Source organism: Poecilia reticulata, linkage group LG20 (assembly GCF_000633615.1).
Source record: "Poecilia reticulata strain Guanapo linkage group LG20, Guppy_female_1.0+MT, whole genome shotgun sequence".
NCBI lineage: Eukaryota > Metazoa > Chordata > Actinopteri > Cyprinodontiformes > Poeciliidae > Poecilia > Poecilia reticulata.
The window spans coordinates 6,851,406-6,869,707 of record NC_024350.1 but is presented as its reverse complement, the minus strand read 5'-3'; the positions used below and the strand labels follow the sequence as shown (position 1 = coordinate 6,869,707).

The 18,302-nt window shown below is 41.8% G+C and overlaps 1 protein-coding gene and 1 long non-coding RNA gene across 3 annotated transcripts in view; one reads left to right on the top strand and one right to left on the bottom strand.

Annotated features, from left to right (window-relative positions):
* gfod1 (glucose-fructose oxidoreductase domain containing 1) overlaps window positions 1-18,302 on the bottom strand; it is a 28,963-nt gene extending 10,661 nt beyond the window's left edge. The window contains exons 1-2 of one of the 2 annotated variants that reach the window (XM_008438442.2): window positions 17,341-18,302; window positions 16,769-17,241 (exon numbers count right to left, since the gene is read on the bottom strand). In XM_008438442.2, the coding sequence (XP_008436664.1) occupies window positions 16,769-17,021 (253 nt within the window). In that variant the 5' untranslated portion in view covers window positions 17,022-17,241; window positions 17,341-18,302. The remainder of the gene's footprint in view (window positions 1-16,768; window positions 17,242-17,340) is intronic. The other variant, XM_008438444.2, reaches the window with a different exon arrangement.
* Window positions 1,642-12,939, top strand: LOC103482339 (uncharacterized). The gene is made up of 3 exons (XR_536437.2): window positions 1,642-1,681; window positions 2,346-2,475; window positions 11,580-12,939. It is a non-coding gene; the product is annotated as an uncharacterized LOC103482339 (long non-coding RNA).

Here is an 18,302-nt window from a genome sequence, read left to right as displayed (position 1 = left end):
TAAATTAGACTAAAAGGACAAAGATCATTAGCTGTGTGTAACAAAGAGTTATTTTTTTAAAAAGTTAAAAGCATATTTCACAAGAAAGAAAAAAGATTCAATGTTTTTACAACTGATAGTCCGGTAGACTCAGTTCAATTGGTAACAAAAATTGTAACATTTGTTACATTTTCATTTGGTCCGATTCGCTTTCACAATGCACTCAATGGTATCCTTTGAGCAGTTTAGCTGTGGGGGCGCTGCATCAAGAACCACTGAACAAAACGACATGAAAACCTTTGCTGCAGAGCGAGGAAATCAACTCCAGTTTCAGCTCTACAGGTTGAGATGGGTGAGATGCTGCTAGAGCTCAGGAGGGAACAATTAGCCTTGACTTACTGGGCAAATAATAAAGGACATAATGAAGCTCACCCTCCATGTATGACATTATAACGTTGTCAAGAAAAAGAAAAGAAGCAAATTAATAGTTTTGGATGGATTTTTTTAAATAAAATATATGATATTGGGATTGATAAATTTCTAATTAGTCCTGTGGTTGTTACTCCTGTCATTCCGTTATGGGTTTGTGAACAGGCTGAAGTTGATTTAAAATTATTGGAAAAGGGAAGAGAATTGGTAAAGAATGAAGTGGAAAATTGTATTAAAAAAGAATATTCAGAATATATTCAAATATACACAGATGCCTCAAAATTGGTAAATAATCAAGTAGGTATATCATTTATGCTCCAGATTTAAACTTTATGAAAAGTAAAAGAATAAATGATAAATTGACAGTGCATACAGGTGAGCTAATGGCAATATTAATGGCTTTAGAATGGGTTGAGGAAATGGAAAAAAGAAAGTTTTTAATTTCCTGAGATTCTAGCAGTGCATTAATTAGTATCCAAGAGGTAAATTCAGAATCAAGGCAAGATATTATATTGGATATAATTTACTTAATTTCCAGGATTAAAAATCAGGGCTCTCAGGTTAAATTAGTTTGGATTCCTGCCCACATTGGCATGGTAGGAAATGAGTTGGCAGATAGTTTTGCTAAGAGTGCCTCAAGAAAGGAAATTGTTGATTTGAATATTAAGATAAGTAAAAATGAGATAAAGAATATTATAAAGGAATATATCAAGGGAAAATGGCAAGAACAGTGGGACAGAGGAGAGAAAGTGAGGTTTTATTATAATATCCAAATAAAAGTTGGGGAATGTAGGAAAGATAACAGAAGTAAAAGTGAAGAAGATGTTATTTCTAGAATAAGGTTTGGACACAGGATTAAATAGTTAATTAATAAACATAATACAGGTTGTTGTAGTCATTGTGGAGAATTAGAAACAGTACAACATATTTTCTTAGAATGCAACAAATATGTACAGGAAAGAGAGATACTACTTAGAGAGTTAAGTAGAAATAAAAACAAGTTAGATATTAGAGAGTTGTTTCAGAGATCATCAGGGGATGTAGTTTTTGATAGTATTTTTAATTTTCTTAGAAGAACGGGTATTATGAGAAGGCTATGAGCTTCTGATCCATACTCCAACCTGGAAGGTGGCGGTAATGCACCTTAAAGTTGTTTGCCAACCGCCATAAAACAAAAAAGAAGAAGAAGAAGAAGACATGGAAACCAAATGGCAAACGGACCAGAGTTTGATTAAAGCGGACTGAACAGGGCTGGTGTGACTGCCAATAAGCTGTAAGTTGGTTATAAACAATGCTATGATTTAAAATATTTTTCTTGACCCATTAAATAATTATGAATGGGTTGAGATAAGGTTCAACATATTTTTTTAAGCTTAATTGGTCTAATTGGTGACAGGCTGCTTAGCAAAAAGGTAAAAACTTAACAAGAATACACGGCGCTACCAGGTTTGTGCTGTTACAAAGTCTAGAAGATTCAGTGTTAGGGAGATGTTTTAATGTCAAAGGCAGCACAGAAATATCTGACGCATCTTAATTAAAAGGACACTATTTTCAACATGTTAAGACAAGTCTACGGTTCATCCAGGCTGTGAAAGAGAGATAGACTTTTGGTGGATAACAGGAAAGTGGAATGACTTTCAGGAAAGTTGCTCTGTTTTCCCCTTTTTGCCATTCCAATCTCCATTTGTTATGAAACAGGCTTAATTTGTAAAATGTCGAAAGCCGCTTGGAAGTCTCAGAGTTCAGGTAATCCACATTCTCCCAGTATACGGATATAGAGGCGGCTGATTTCGTAATGCTAGCTGCTATAAATGCTAACGTAAGACGCTAATTCTGCAGTATGTCTGTAGTCATCATTAGCTTTGTTAATTGGTCTGAACAGGGAGTAAGGACTTTAAAAATAAAAGCACATGATGTGTTCTATCTTTTTCTGGCAGATGCCGTCGGAGCAATCAAGGGAATCTGTGTCTGATGAAGCTACTGAGAGATGAGATGCTAGGAGGTAGCACAGGAGAGGAGGCTCAGGATGCTAATGAGCCGCAGTGAGCTAACACTTATCACTTTAAAGTAGGTCACTTTTTTCTTGCACACAACTACACACACTTCTAAAGTTCCCCATACACAGCTCTTTTATGGAACCCATGACTCGCAGCACATTAAGGAGTCAACTTGTAAGCTTATTACCGACAGTTGGCAGTTCAGACAGAAAAGTCAGCTGGTTTAAAAAGACCCCTAAAGAATCAACATGGCAGAAAGAAAACTAAAACAGTCAGACCATGAGGTCAGAATTAACACTCTTCTTTTAAATGTGACTGGCAATTTTGGATTTTCTTTATTCAAGTAAACTCTGTGAGAACTGCCAGTGAAGTATCATAATTCGGGAACAGAGTCTGAAATAAATTATTTTTATAGTATTTCTAAAAATTTGTACGTTCTTTTTTTTTTTGTTCCTTAGAAATAGAAGCAAGTATTTTTGGTAATTTCTACTCAAAGAAGCACCAATCAGAGAATCTGGTCACTTTTTGATGATAGATTTTCTAAACATCTGATTTTGATTTCACATTAAAAACCACCAACAACAATAACAACAGCAGTACTCCCTGTGTGATTTAGAAATTGAGGTTTCTTGTAGCAAGATTTTAAAAGCCTTTCTGTTAAGATCAGTCATCAAATATTGTGTAATGACTAATAACTAGACATCACTATGTGTGAGTGATGGAGAGCAGTCGGTGTTACACAGCCCTGCAGTTAAACAGGATTTAACTAATACTACTAATTGAAAAAAAATCATTGCAGTGCTGACACTATAACTTTAAAACATTATGAATTAGCACTAGGGATGCACAATATGTCAGCTTCATCTGTGTCAGCCGATGTTAGTCATTTTTTAACATATGGTATGGGTCCGATAAGTAAAACTGGGCCAATATTGCAAAGCGATGTCGAATTTAATCTTGTGAACATTTGTTTATGTATTTTGGATGGACGGATGGTCAAGTGGCATTTGATCGGCATGTGCAGTGCAGGATTCTGGGAAGCGTAGCAGAAGTAGAGTGGCAATGCAGACAGTATGATCACTGTTAAACTGTGTTGAAAGTACAATGTATGATATCAGTAAATATTAGTTATCAGCCATAAAAGCAGCATTTATGTCGTATTTACATCGTTATTGACAAAAAATGTTTGCATCGTTGCCTCCCTAATTACCTCTCATTACAGCAGGCTTAATATGGTTAGCATTACTGAGTGCAACCCACAAAAACTTAGGTCACAATATGTCCAAGATTATATTGTTTTGTAAACACTGTAAAGAAATGCCAGACATATAAAAAAAATTTAAACTCTTGATTATTAGACCATATTGAGCAGAAAACAGTGCCTGCAGCAAGAGAGAAGATGTCACACTCATCAACGTGACAAACACGGCTCATAAAAATGTGAAGTGTGTTCCCAGTGGTCACTGGTATCATAGCTAGGGGGAAACAATGTCTCCCATCTCTACACACACTGTTTGCTGGAAGCAGCACCCTCTAACAATGTGACCGCTGAGGCGTGAGGCAGCTCTGTCTGAAGGGCCGGCGGTCTGAGCCACCAACATAAGACATCAACAGCGGTGTTACATAAACCAACTAAAGTGGCCTCCGTTAACTTTTGACTGCATGTCTCCTTCAGATGGAATATGACAGGCTGAGACGGCGAATCCCTGACCCCTCAGGTCGGTCCAGCCTGCTTTTATAGGTCAGTGTGATAACGGCTGTATGCTTAGGAGATCGGCAAGATACAAAATGCAAAGTACTCCTGCTGACAGCCGTGAGGAGAACACACACAGCCAAAGAAACCACTGTTACCTGCTAATGCTGACTGAGCATCACTCTCTGCAGAACACGGCCAAGAATAGTGGAGATAACGCAACTGATTGTAAAACTTTATGCAACAGCCATTCATACCTGTTCATACCGCACTGGAAACATTCATACATGTTTCCAGTGCGTCTTTAAATAGCCGAGTATAAATACTCTGCATGCAAACACTTATTTGCATCTTTACGAGTTCATCTGGACGGGACAGATGAGCTGATTTGTGTAAAACTGACTCACTTTGGTTTATTTCTGGCTCACCATTAGGAATTTATAACTGATTCTTAATGAAAACTGTATTTAAAATGTTCAGTTCTACGTCATATTATATGGTGGAACCCGATAGAAGTCTACTGAATGGACTCGGTAGATGTAGGATTAAAAGTTGGTGCCCAAGCCATCTGAATTACTGTCTCTTTAAGAAGACGAATTGTTGAAATTACACCCAATAAAACCCAGCTTTCTCCACCGGTGTGGTTTCTACAAGACAAATATATGGGTCAACGCTTTGCAGAACCACTTCTTGCTAAGATAGCAGCTGAAAGTATTTTTACCATAGAAAATGCATACCTAGACCTTAAACTTTGCCCTGTTTGTCCAGCTTAGACCTTCTTCCACATATCTGCTTTTCAGATATACGATTTGTTAAAACAAATTCGTAACCATTTATCCTCTCCTTCCTCGTCAAAATGATGCTTTACGTTGTGTTGGTCCATCCCATAAAATCTAGCCTACATCAGACTCCAGCCTATTCACGGTCCAGTATTCACATGTTTAATTATTCGCAGTTTCTTCCGTGGAAAGCAGATTTCTTTGGAGAAAATGTAAAAAATTTATGAATAAAATACATATTTGAAAGTCGTTATACCTACACGCAATTCTGGTAGCTGGTGTTTGCAAGGCAGCCAATCCAGCAATGACATATAGTTTCCTTGTTGCTGATTGGTTGTACCCCCAAGAGTGGAGATGATAAAAACTATAGATGTTAACTTGCATGGTAAAGCTAAGATGGTTTCCATTGCGTATTAATGCATACCCAGATATATTTGGTGTTTGAACTCTTAGCAGTTATAAGCATTTTTAAAGGAAGTCTCAAGTCTTGTAGAATTTCAGCCATTCGCGGGTGGCTGTGATTTGCTACCATCTGGTTAGCATACTGGGGTTCTACTATAGGGTGGAAATTGAGGTCATCAACTGAAAAAGTTCATTATGAGTATTTTTTGCAAAGATCTGTATATGGAAAAAGATGGCTGCCCACTAAACAAAAGCATCTCCTCCTGACTTCCTTCCCTCGGAGTGAACAGCCATTACACACAGAGTGTTGAAAGCAGGAAGTGATCAGAAGAACCTTCAGTATCGCACGCAGAGGTCACAGCCACCATCAACATAACAGGAAGTGAGAAACACTTCACTGTGGTACACCAAGGCCTCACTTCCTGCTTTAGAAATACGATGATTTCATCTGCAGCTCGTCAGTAATTATCAGCGTTCTGCTGTTTCTTCCTGCTTTATCAAAGGAAATAAACTTGTAGGTGAAAAAGTGACGGAACCGGTGGCAGAAAGGAGAAAAAACAAAAAGAGGCTCTGACTGACGGCTTCAATACGTCTGTCCTCTCTGATGTCTGTAGCTGCCACTTGTCCTCCATCCCCTGCAGGCCAATTAGCAAGGACAGTCAGGCCGATTCTTGAAAAACCGATTGGAGCAGGTCTGGTCTAATAGGAAAGAACTGGGGATGTCTGGGAGCAGCAGTCAGTAAAAACCATTCAAAGAGAGACGAGAGGTGTGGCAGGCGGAGGTGGACAGGACGTGGTGTGTTTGTGCAAGATAATTACACAAGTGATTTCCTAACTCCACAGACAGACAGGGAGGTGTGTTTAAGCTGATGCAACCACTTGGTATTAACTGTACCACTTTCGTGTTGGTTCAGCCAAATGCTCTGTTATGTTTAAATTAATATGATTTTTTTTCATAAAAAGACTATATATAAGTTGAACCACATAAACTCAAAAATTCTACTCATTTGTCCAAGAAATGTAAAAAAAGACCATATTTCAAATTCAAAAGTACAGAGCTACTCCAACATGCTCCCACCATCACTGGCTCAATTCTAGATTATTATTATTTAATACTATTAAATAATAATAATAATAATAATAATAATAATAATAATAATAATAATAATAATAATAATGTTTTATTAAATAATAATATTTGGAAGCTAAGGACATTTTTATTTCCCACCAAGCCCTCCACCTTACCATAATTATCATAATTTCTCAAGCAGAAATGATAATAAGAAAAACTGAAAAAGTCCTTTAGCGCAAAAGGACAGTTCTACTTTAGCTTTGTTAGCGGCTAACAGTTAGCCAGTTATATTCTCACAGCGAGTACAAATATCACATCACGTGTCACGTTTTTTTATTTAGTGGTCCACATTTAGAAATAAGTGTTATCAGCCAGCATAACAAGTACTCTTTTTTTAATCAACTGGCATCTCAAAGACTAATTCTTTTGACACTTCAAAATAAGAGTTCTGGAAATAGGTACAACAAGCTAACACAGTGTAAGCCAAAATGCGGCACCTGCTTTTATACCTACTAGCTAGAGCAGTGGTTCTTAACCTTTTTTGAGGTACCGAACCCCACAGTTTCATATGCGCATTCACCGAACCCTTCTTATCTCCCCCTTCCCCCCACCCCGGCCGACACACAAAATACTTTGCGGTATTCTGATGTGGTAATGTAATTATATTAGTTGTGTTACCACCCCCACGCCACTAGAGGCAGTAGCAACCCCGAAAAGATGCAACTAAGGAGCAGATTTAGACTAGAATTTGGTAAAAACGGTGAGTTTTGCTGAAGTAATTAAAGACACAAGTTCAAATCCATGCTGAGAGTGGAGCTCCTTCAATCAGTTCTCCTCCGCAGCTCTGATTGGCTAAGCAATGTAACGTGATCCTCTGCAGCAAGTGATGGCAAAGCGGGGCGTCATCACGACTTTACACAAGTGTGTCTTTACCTCTGCGGCAGAGGCTCCACCGAACCCCTGAGGTTCGATCGAACCCAGGTTAAGAACCACTGGGCTAGAGTGAGGTGAGATATTTTGGTATTAACGGCACCGTCGGATGATGAAAATCAAAGTCCTATCTCTGATGTTACTGATCAATGTTTAATCAGTAAAATTAGGAAGACATTAATAATTGATGGATATTTCCATCTCGTGGCCATTTGTGTGTGTTTTGGGATAGGAATGGTCTGGTAATGGTCATCTGATATTGATAGCGATGCAATACAGTACTGTAGAGTGTTTAGGTGAAGAAAAGAAACAATGTCAATGGTGTGGACATATTTTCATGGCGTTAAAAGGATAGGGAATATAGTATCAATAAATATCCTTTATTGGCTACAGCAATGTTAATATTATTTATCAGTCCATACATTCACATTTTTGCGTCCCTAAAAACTGCCGTACAAGCTGGATGAAGTCACATGCTGACTGCAACCAGGAAGCACTACAAGAAATGCCTTGAAATGGAAGGAATGTGTCTTTTTTTAATATCACAAGCGCTTGTTATGCCCCCCACTGTCTAATGACGAATGATTTCCTTTACAACCATATTTCACAACAATGACCACATGGTATACACTTACACAACCATTAGGGCAGTCTTTGTTTTCTGTCACGTGCAATGCATGACAAACTGAAAATGATCCCTATACACACATGCATGCACACGCACACACACACACACACACACACACACGCGCACACACACACACACACACACACACACGCGCGCGCTCGCACTCACTGTGAGTTTTGATCACATATTAGGACATCAGGACGTCACTGGGAAATCCCTGAGCTAAGGATCTTTGATGACAAATTTCTCTTCCTCCTTTTCTGTTCTGTTGTTTTTCTGCCCAAATAAAAGCACTGACCCTCGAAAATCCCTGAAAGTAAATAGTCGCTTTCCTTCAATTGAGTTTGCTCAGAGAGATGCAAAATCTTTCTTCACACGTCTGCCTAATGATGCAGAATTATTTCATACTAGAAGCCGGCGTCTGATTAAATCCCGTTTGAAAAGCTTGCCCTCTGCGTGGCCCTGGAATTTACCACCACAATGTGATCCTCCATCCAAAGCTTCCAATCCAAGTTCGTTTGGAATGAACCTCCACAGAGATCCCCCTGGCTCTCTGAAGAGATGGGTTCTTCAGGGATACTCACTTGTCAAGCGCAGTGTGGCAGTGTACTAAGAGAAACTCCCCCCAATCCAGCCATTCAACTCAAACACAAAAGCGATTTCACAGGATGACAAGCCTTCTCTCCGCTCTGCACCATATACCCGTCCCCTCCTGTCTCTCCCAGACTTGCACCGACCCACACGCTCCCAGGCCATCATTAGCATCTTAATGGGCGTTTGGGGGAACACAGACGAGAAGCAATGGGAACCTTGTGCTAAAAACGCTGAAAGGAGAAGGCATGGGAATGGCAGCACAGCACTCTATCAGACCAATTCTCCTGGCTGGCTTGCCATTACGGAGGGCGTTGATCTGACTGGGCTTAAATCGGTCGGAATCTACTAAAACCCAAAGGTCCTGAATCTATTTAGCCAACAAACTGAACAGAAGTCAACATCAGAAGAAAGGAGCCTTTCTTCTAATAAAACCAGATTCTATTCAGTCATGTCTGAGGCCAGAAATGCTGCAAAGAGTCTGACAAAGGCTTTCATCAGGAGTTGGGTTTCCTCACATCGATTTAATTTACACCTGATGTGTTGAACTAAAGCAATATACCTGAGTAGTTTCCTTAACAGAGTTTAGCAGGGTTCTTTACACTGACATGCTGAATGTGCTCCTAACCAGTGAAGAGTGAGTGGACACCATGTTGAGATCCAAAGAACCTAACACTTTCTGAAAGAAGACAGTAGCACCATAAGATCCTAAATGAATCCTATATAAGTTTGACACAGTCTGCAAGTAGAGGACATTCAGGAAAAACGGCAAACATGCATAGATTTGAAACATACAACTTGCTGCAAGTTGCAACAGCAAGACTCTAAATATCCTAAAATGTCAATACAGAACCTACAGGAGACACTAACTGCTGCTATAGAGGTGGATGTCTTTCTAATCTTGAACAGATTGTCCAATATTAGCTTTCATGGGATGTGTGCAAGGAGGTAACTACTGCTAAGAAAAATAATAAAGGCCAGACTGAAGTTTGCTGGACAGAGCCTAGACAACCAGCAGGATTTCTAGAACAATGTTCAGTGGAGAGACGAGCCTAAAATTCATCTGGATTCCAGAGCAGTGGACATGTTCGGCTTCAGCATACAGCTTTCCAGGAAAAAGAGCTGTGAAGCAAAGAGCTGGAGATGTCATGCTCTAGGAATCTTTTTCTGCAGCAGCAGTTTCCTCATAAGACAGGCCAAAACTGATCTGAATTGGTTCAAAGGAAACCTGTTCAAACAACCTCCACACCTCTCAGTACCAAATTCATCAACACTGATGGCATCTCTGAAAAGGAAACCCAATTTACAGACACCCCACCCTACAGCTGTCGAGGCAAACAAAAGGCTGATTGTTAATGTGCCAATACTAGGCACTTCAGAACACCCCATAATGACCTTTGACTTTTGCCCCAACTGGCTGGAGCTGTTTGGTGGAGCAGATTTTACAGAACAGATCTACAGGAAACAAATAATAAAAGATTGTATTAGTGTCTTCCACCAATCCAATTTATGTAAATTTTTGCATAATCTGCATGATTTTGGCATCACTGTCCCTTTAAACAAATGGGCCTGGTTGCCAAACAGCCCATCCCTGCTCTGAAGCGAGCTTGCATAAGAGCATCAGAGGTGGAACATGTATTTATGATGATGCCGGCTTGCCCTTTGCAGACTGGTTATAAATAGCTGCATGCCGCTGGGTGGCCAGTCAGAGCAGGCAGGTGTCTGAAAGCTCATCAGAGCCCTGATGAACCAGCTCATGTCAGCATTAACAGAAATAACACCCGGGTCATGTGCTGTTTACTCTGTAGTGACGAGATCTCACATCATCATGACTCTCTAATAAAAGAGCCGTAAACACCGATTTACCAAAGTGAACTTTCCCACGTCTTGTAACGTTATGGGCACAAACGTCAACACATTTTAGTTTGATTTATGCGTGAGCAACACAAGGTAGTGTGTAAAGAAGGAGTCAAAATGTTCAAGGTAAAAATTGGTATGCATATAGTATTGGCATGATCTGCAGCTGACGCCTTAAACCGGCTTGTTTAACGGTGTCAGCAGGTGTTGAATCAGTGCAGGAAGGAGTTCTTCATCACAAAGCTAATCAAGTTCCAGCTGAGAGACGCACACCCTTTTATTAACCTTACAATCTGCTCCATCAAATCAACAGTTCTACTTGTATGTCTGTTCTGCTCTCCACTCTGGCTGATGAAAAGGGAACATGAGTTAGGCAACCATGACATCATCCATAGTTACAGTTCAGAGTTCATTTGTTTTTCATTCAACTGGTCAGAGGTCACAAAGTTAGGTCGGTAAACATTTAAAGGTCAATGTCTGGCTGTACTGTTGTGCAATGTCAATGTTCCGAAGAACCAGTTCCGAGTTCAGCTCACACTAATTAGAAATGATTCAATTATAGTTTAACTGTTTAGAAACTCTGGATTCAATGTGACCTTTGGCTGAAGGCAGTGAGGCCTGCAGTGCTCCAGATGTTCTGGATTCTGTTCTGATCTCCTGGATGAGTCGTTGATGCCATAAGTCCAGCCCGTTTCTAATCTGTCCTTGATTTCCTTTATATTGGTATGTAATGTGTAGTTAAGCCCATTTCATGTTGCCACAGAGGTTCTTTTAAGGCAACTTCATGACTGTAGGTCAGACCAAAGGAAGGCAGGGGAATGAATTCCACTAAAGCAAACAAGGAGACAATAACCTTCTTAGATTGGGTCAGGCTGGCTTGGAAAACTCCTTTCCCTTTGATTAAATCTTTTCTTTTTTGGACTCATTTACATTCTCTTTGTCAGGTATTGATATTTATGTGACAATCAAGGAACCCTTATTGATTCAAGGAGTTAGAATGCTGAGTTAGTAAAGCTGCAGGCCGTGATGTGTTGTTGTTCAGTGCAGACAGGAGGGTTGCTCCCAGACTGCCTGTCCTGCTACCAGGCTATTCTGAGATGATGCAGACACACACTGACCAGACACCTGATACGCTCTGCCTCTCACATGGGGGAGCTCAGAATCACATCTGATGCACTTTGATTAAGACAGAGATAGCTTTCCAACGCATGTCTCCACACAGACTCGGCCTGATGCTCCCTACTGACGCAGAACGCCGCCGCCATCTCCCTCTGACATGTCCATCTCATGTTACGACGCAGTCTGGTGCACTTTGGAGGCACCAACAGTTTCACACCAGAGCTGCCTTAAAGTGACGCTTCCTGTTGCTGGAGGAGTCCAGCGGTCACACAGAGTTGAGCTGCAGGGTTTCTCTCACCACATCCTGCCTCCCACAAACGCACAAAGAGGCAGGCAGGGAGAGCACCTGAAACTCTGCAGTGGGTTGCATTTCAGTGCAGCTCTCACATTCCCAAAGGCTGCTGCATTAAAATCACCAAAACAGCCCGGTGTGTAATGTCCACCTAATAAAGCCGTTTGTCAGAGAGTAAATCCAGTCAGTCAGTTCCTTAGGGTGTCTTTAGTCCCCTGAGCTTTCGGCCACATCTCACAGCCCAGCCTTTCTAAAGAGCTAAATAATCTATGTTTCTCCTGAAGTGGATTTTCTACGCTCAGACGCCCAGAACTTTCCTCCACTTACCGGAGCATTAAAGCTGCATGGTGTCCACGTTGAAGTGAGGACACTTGAGGAGCTTTTTTTACGGCCGTTTGATGCCTCTAAGAGGAAGTAGGTCGCGAACCGAGGAGTTATCAAACCAGAACATCTGCGTGATAATTCAACAGCTCCATGTGGTGTGAAGTATAAGTTTACTTTAACTACACAAACCCTGAACTACTTCTGCTTAAAAGGAGAAATATTAATTTTCAGTTTCAGATCATTTGACACCATTTGGTGAGGTATTGATGACGTGTTGCAGGGTTACAGTACCAGCCGGATCTTTGGAACCGTTCTCCTTTGCAGCTTCTTTGAGATAAAACTGAACAAAAGTTGCTCATTTGCAACTTTTGTTGTACTTAGCAACATTTGCCCAGGCAGCTGGACTTTCTCTAGCAATACCAGAAAGATTCAGCTCCTTACCCTCCTAATTAAGTTTTTAACTCTACTAGAATGGCGAGTACAACCAGAAAAAAAATTATATGTGACCCTCTTTAACCGACAAGGCAAACAAAAGCATTGTTTGGAAATACTTTCCCTATGAGGCAGAAGGGCGGGAAACAAGGAAATGCCAACGGATGACACAGGCTAGCTGGGCTAATGCTACAGGCTAACGCCACCATGTTTGTGAGAAACTTAAAGAGGGTGAGTAAAGCTCCTGTATATAGAGCTGACAGAAGCTAGCGTGTTTCACAGACATGATAACAGGGTTCTGTTGATCTGAGATCGAGATGCAAAGTTTCAAACCAACAACACTTCGTTCTTCTCTGCTACGAATGAATGCAGGAAAAGGTTGAAAAGGAAAATTATTTTATCAGTAATATTTAATGTTTTGAAGAAACAATTATGTTTTGCTTTTCTGCTTTAATAAAATATAGCTAGACTATGTAACACATATCTTTTTTTAAGTTTCTACCCAAGTACCAGGATGCTGTACTGTTTATGTTAGGTTCCACTGTGAGAATCTCAGATAAACTGAACAAAACATTACTTAAATGAAGTGGGACAACACAAAAATAGCAAAGTTTGATATTTTCACCAATCAGTGATTGACTTCAGATTAGAGGTCAATCGGCCACCGATCATAATTGGCCGATTTCTGTGAAAAAGTGTATGATCGGTGATGGACGATCACGGCCTCTTGTTGCCGATCACACAAACCGATCACCTGCTTCTCATTTCGCAGCCTGCCTGTGCAGCTGGTCTCCTCTTTCCTTCACACTGCGCAAACGCGAAGCAACAAATCCTAAGCGATGTGGAACTATAACGCACTGAGTGAATGGGGAAGTTTGCGTGTTGCGGCGGAAAATTGAAGCACGTGGGGTGAAGCAGGTCAAAATGCATCAACACGACGAATCTAATATGGCATAAAAACAATGCCATACTTGACGAAGTTTGGCTACATCGAGGCTCACTGCAGTAAAAAAGACATACGGAGGATCAGATAGCAGGTAAAGCAGTGTACAGCTACAAACACTCACCCGGATTAGCATGACGGTCAGAAAGCTAAACAAATAACCCGCAAAATTATTTAAGTCTTCGAGCTGCGATTTAAGACGCTGGTTCTGATCTCGCTATTGAACCGCTGCTACGCGCTACAGGTAGTAATATTTGACAGACGGAGCGCCGCTTCTGCTCCACCTGGTAGTGACTCTCACACCAAACCTCTGCTTAAAGCTGCAGCATCTAACTTAAAAAAAAAATACATTTTACATACGTATTAAAACTTTCGCTGTCCTAACATGAGACAAATGATCTATAAAAAAAGAATCGATCTCCTCCCTGTTCTGCATAATTACTCCACTCAGTCAGAAACAGCCACTCATAGCTAGCAGTAATCAGCTAGTAACTTTGGATTTGTTTATTGTAATGGATCCTGTATTTGCCTTTGAATCTTAAGTTTTATACTTGAATTTTTTTGGCAATGTTGAGAGGTTTTATTTTGGCTCTTTGCATTATTTAGCCTCTTCATATGTTATCAGTCTGTTAAAGATATTATTATAGATAGCAGTACAATTTGCACAATGCCTGTTTTGTTATTATTACATTATTACATGCCGGTAATGATGTGTAAATAGGAAAATATTTTTCCTATTTAAAAATATTTCCTATTTTTAAATAGGAAATATTTAAAAATTTCCTATTAACTTTAAACATTTGTTAACTCAAAAACACGGCGGGCCGCTAGATGAATGACCGCCAGGCTTAGCAAGTTTCCTGGGGGAAACCTTGTTGTAAGCCTTGAGAAATCACACCTTCCTTACAACAAACTGGGTCTGAGGGATCCCCCAGGCCGTCACGGGCCTGTCCTACATGGCAAATCAGAGTGAGTGTGTGTGTGTGTGTGTGTGTGTGTGTGTGTGTGTAGCAGACAGCGTGAGGTCCTCTACTACTCCTGCTGCTGAGATAAAAGCCTGAGTGACAGCAGCGCCTCAGGAATGCTGCTGTAGTGAGAAAAGGAAACACGAGGAGGTGAAAGAAAAGGAAAACTGGCTGGAGCACGGAGAGATGCTGCCCAGCAAGACCGACTGGTTCTGAGCTCAGGTGGAACCAGAACAACTGCTGAAATGTTCCACTAACTCATCACTGCTGTTCTCGTTTTCTTAATTACACAACAAACCTGGCTGCGACTCAAACTGATCGGCCATATCAAAAATATTCATCCCACTTTCAGATTTTTGTTATTTTACACAAAAACACCTTCAGGGTTTTATATGACGGACCAACACTAAAGGGGTCTGTCACGATGGCTAATGTTTCTGGACAACACATTGTCCCAGTAGTTATTGCGATAATCAATATTATTGTTTTGATACCATTTTCAACTAATAGAATGGTAATCATGGCATAATAATGCAAGAACACATTCTCAAATATCAAGATTTAAATTCTAAAGAACATTTAACACTGGAACTGGAAGATATTTTAAATATCCAAAACAAAAATGAATAAAATGAATTATGAAGTCTCTGTAAACAAAACTGTCCTTCAAAACAAGCGCTAGTTAAGACCAAAGCACCAGACTGAAGACTTTTATCATCTAGTTGTTAAAGAGAAACGATAAATCATTATGAAAATGACTGAGTTTGTTTTAATTTATCATTCGATTAATCAATTTATTGCTTGTTATTGCAGCAGATCTAGACGTAAAGTGACAAAATCTGAAGGATCTGTGGGTGAAACCAGCGCAGACCAGAGTAAATATCCTGGTAGCTCTGCTGGACATGAACACAAGCTAATAGGCTAATCAAGCTTCTGATCCAAGGTCACATTTCTCTGATTAGGAAGCCTGATGATGTTTATGAAAGCCAGCTTCTTGTCTCACAGCCTGCTGGGGGCAGGAAGTCAGAAAACGACAAGCGTGCTGATCCGAGAGGCCGATGCTGATGTTCCAGTGGTCAGCTGACAGCGATCCAGATGGATTCCATGTCAGAGCCGGAGCAAGAGGCCATCACTGCCAGCTTTTACTCTAACTCGGTTTTTACAGGTTTCGCTTCAAAAAGCATTTCTTGGCCCAAAGGACCAAACTGTGGTTCGTACTGGTCGGCCCAGCAGAGAGCAAGCAGAACTGGACCAGGCCTGGGCTGGCTGATGAGGAAGAGGGGAGGGTGGGAAGGAACAGGCGGCGCTCACACAATGAAGCCGTGAGGAAACGAGCCGAGAGGAAAGAGCAGAAGAATGGCACGCAGGCCGGGCCGAGCCGAGCCGAGCCGAGCCGAGCCGGGACGCATATCCATTGGATACAGCTCATCTGTGACACACTCTGACACAAAGATGTCCTGGGTGACACTGGTCTTTCTGCTGCCATACACACATACACACACTCCAAATCCTGTCATGAAACCTTTTCTATTAAGGCCTAGATGGTTGGATGGCTAAACTGACAGTCGTTACATCTGCACATGTGCTGTTAATCAACAGACTGTTGCCAAATTAGCCACTTTGTATATTTAGCAAATATTCAGGCAAGAAAGAAAAAATTGGTATCGGCCAAAATCAGAATTGGCAAGTCTGTCTTTTTTCGGCCAGAAAACTGCAATGGGTGCTTCTCTTTCAAATGACCATAAGGTTATTAAAACGGAAAGACCTGACATCTGCTAAAGTCAAATCGATTCAGCAGCTAAGTGAGAGACAGGAAGAACTGTGCCCTCTGTTAGTGAGCACCGATGCTGCGATGTCACTTCCTGTTCTCCGCTTCTTGCTGTAGGTGTGCAGCAGTAGAGAACTTCAATGTTTCCAGTCACAGAGCTGACCTATGCTGACCTATCGGAGCTTCCAGCTGAGCTCTGCTGCCAGGCTGCAGCGGTGAATAAAGCCTGTGTGTGCAGAGCGGCTCCAGGGACGCCGCCACCGTTCATTCATCTCGGTGAATGTGATCTCCAGAATAAGCTGCACTGCTCCACATTTTAACTAGATCAGCCTCCCTCTGAGGGCCGTGTGTGTGTGTGTGTGTGTGTGTGCGTGCGTGTGTGTGTGTGTGTGTGTGTGTGTGTGTGTGTGTGTGTGTGTGTGTGTGTGTGTGCTTCTGCTGGAAGGAGTCCAGGTATGACTTTCATTAACACAAGGTCACATCTGATGTTTGACTGAAGCAGAGACAAACACAAACAAAGATGCTGGGATGCAGCAGCAGGGCCGCAGCATCCACCAGCGGGACTCACCCAGCGTTTTGACAGCTATCTGCCGCGTCAGAGGCGGCGGCAGGTTGATGCACACCAGATCCACGTCCTGATGCAGCAGCACGTCGTCGATCCGGTTGGTGTAGAAGGGCACGTTCATCTCCTTGGCCAGCTCCTCCGCCTCCTCCTGCGTCCGGCCCCACAGCGCCTTCACGGCGAAGCCTTCGTTCTTCAGCAGCGGGATGATCACCCGGGCAGTCAGGCTGGTGCCGAAAACCCCGACCCCTGGAAGCATGGCTCCGACTTTTAACTGTTTATTTTCCTCCGATTCAAGTCTGGGTTATTTTCGTCCTTTTCACTGATCCGGGTGAAGCCAGCGCCGAGGCGGCGGCTGCTGCCAGCCGATCTGGAGGGGGGGGGGACGGCGGCTGAGACGGTCAGGTTGGCCATCCACCTGCAGTCACACACCCGCCGCGCTGCATTCTCCTCCCGCTCCGATCAGACATGTAGTTCAGCTTCCACCACCAATAACAAAAACATTAATAAAAATCAGCCCATAGACGAGTGGAAAACTCGATCAGTCCTTCGATCAGTTAAGAAGAATTTTAATTCACCATTCCGGTCCTCACCCCGTCCACGTCTGCCCGCGATCAGACCGCAGAGAGGCAGCGAGGGGCAGGTCACCACCGTCCACCGGGTTAGCTATCCATCCATCTACCAGCGGGCCTTCAGATCGAGGAGCCCAAGGAAGTAGCTTCATCCAGCGGCAGGTGGATCCAGAGTGCGCCGTCAGCGCTGCTAGCTCCCCGGAGGAGGATCTCACCGCAGCGGCAGCCCTGGGCTGATGTTGCGGCTGAGTCTGCTCACACTGCAGCAGCTCAACGCGGACAGGAAATTCGGCGCTACACTTCAAAATAAAAGCCGCGGCACACGCTCCCGTGTCAGAGAATCGATTGGAGCTTCTAAAACACGTTGTTTCAAAACAAAGTATCGAAACCGAATTAGAAGCATCGGTTGTAGGAAAATAAAGCACTAGAGAGACAATATCGGCTGTAGAAGACTTGCTAAAAGCTTTTACTTTGAAGCAATGTTTCTGGTCGTCTTTAGAAACTACCTAACTTTACGTAGCAATTGGTTGTTAGTTTTAACCCCTCAGTGTCCAGATAGAATTTGACCTTTCATACATAGTGGCCACTACAGTGGACAGCTACACAGAAGGTGCTTTCTGTGTGTGAAACTGATAGTTTATTTGCATATGAGCAACTTTATAGTGCTCAATATAGTTCCACCTACAAGACAACCACTGTAGGTGCAGAAAAAAAATGCCATATATTTTCTATCGCCCAAATGATTAGGTCGCTTACCTTTTCACACACACATCAAACGCATCTAATTTTTAACACAATTTTTTTTAGCATAATTTAATGCAGCCACAGGAGTTTAAACTTTTCTTGGAAACAACGAATATAATAATATACAACATCATTGGGATAATCAAACAAATGCATATAATTGCCCAGATAGCACACAATGTTAAATCAACGTTGAATTATAGTTGGAATTGTTGATTTTTGGT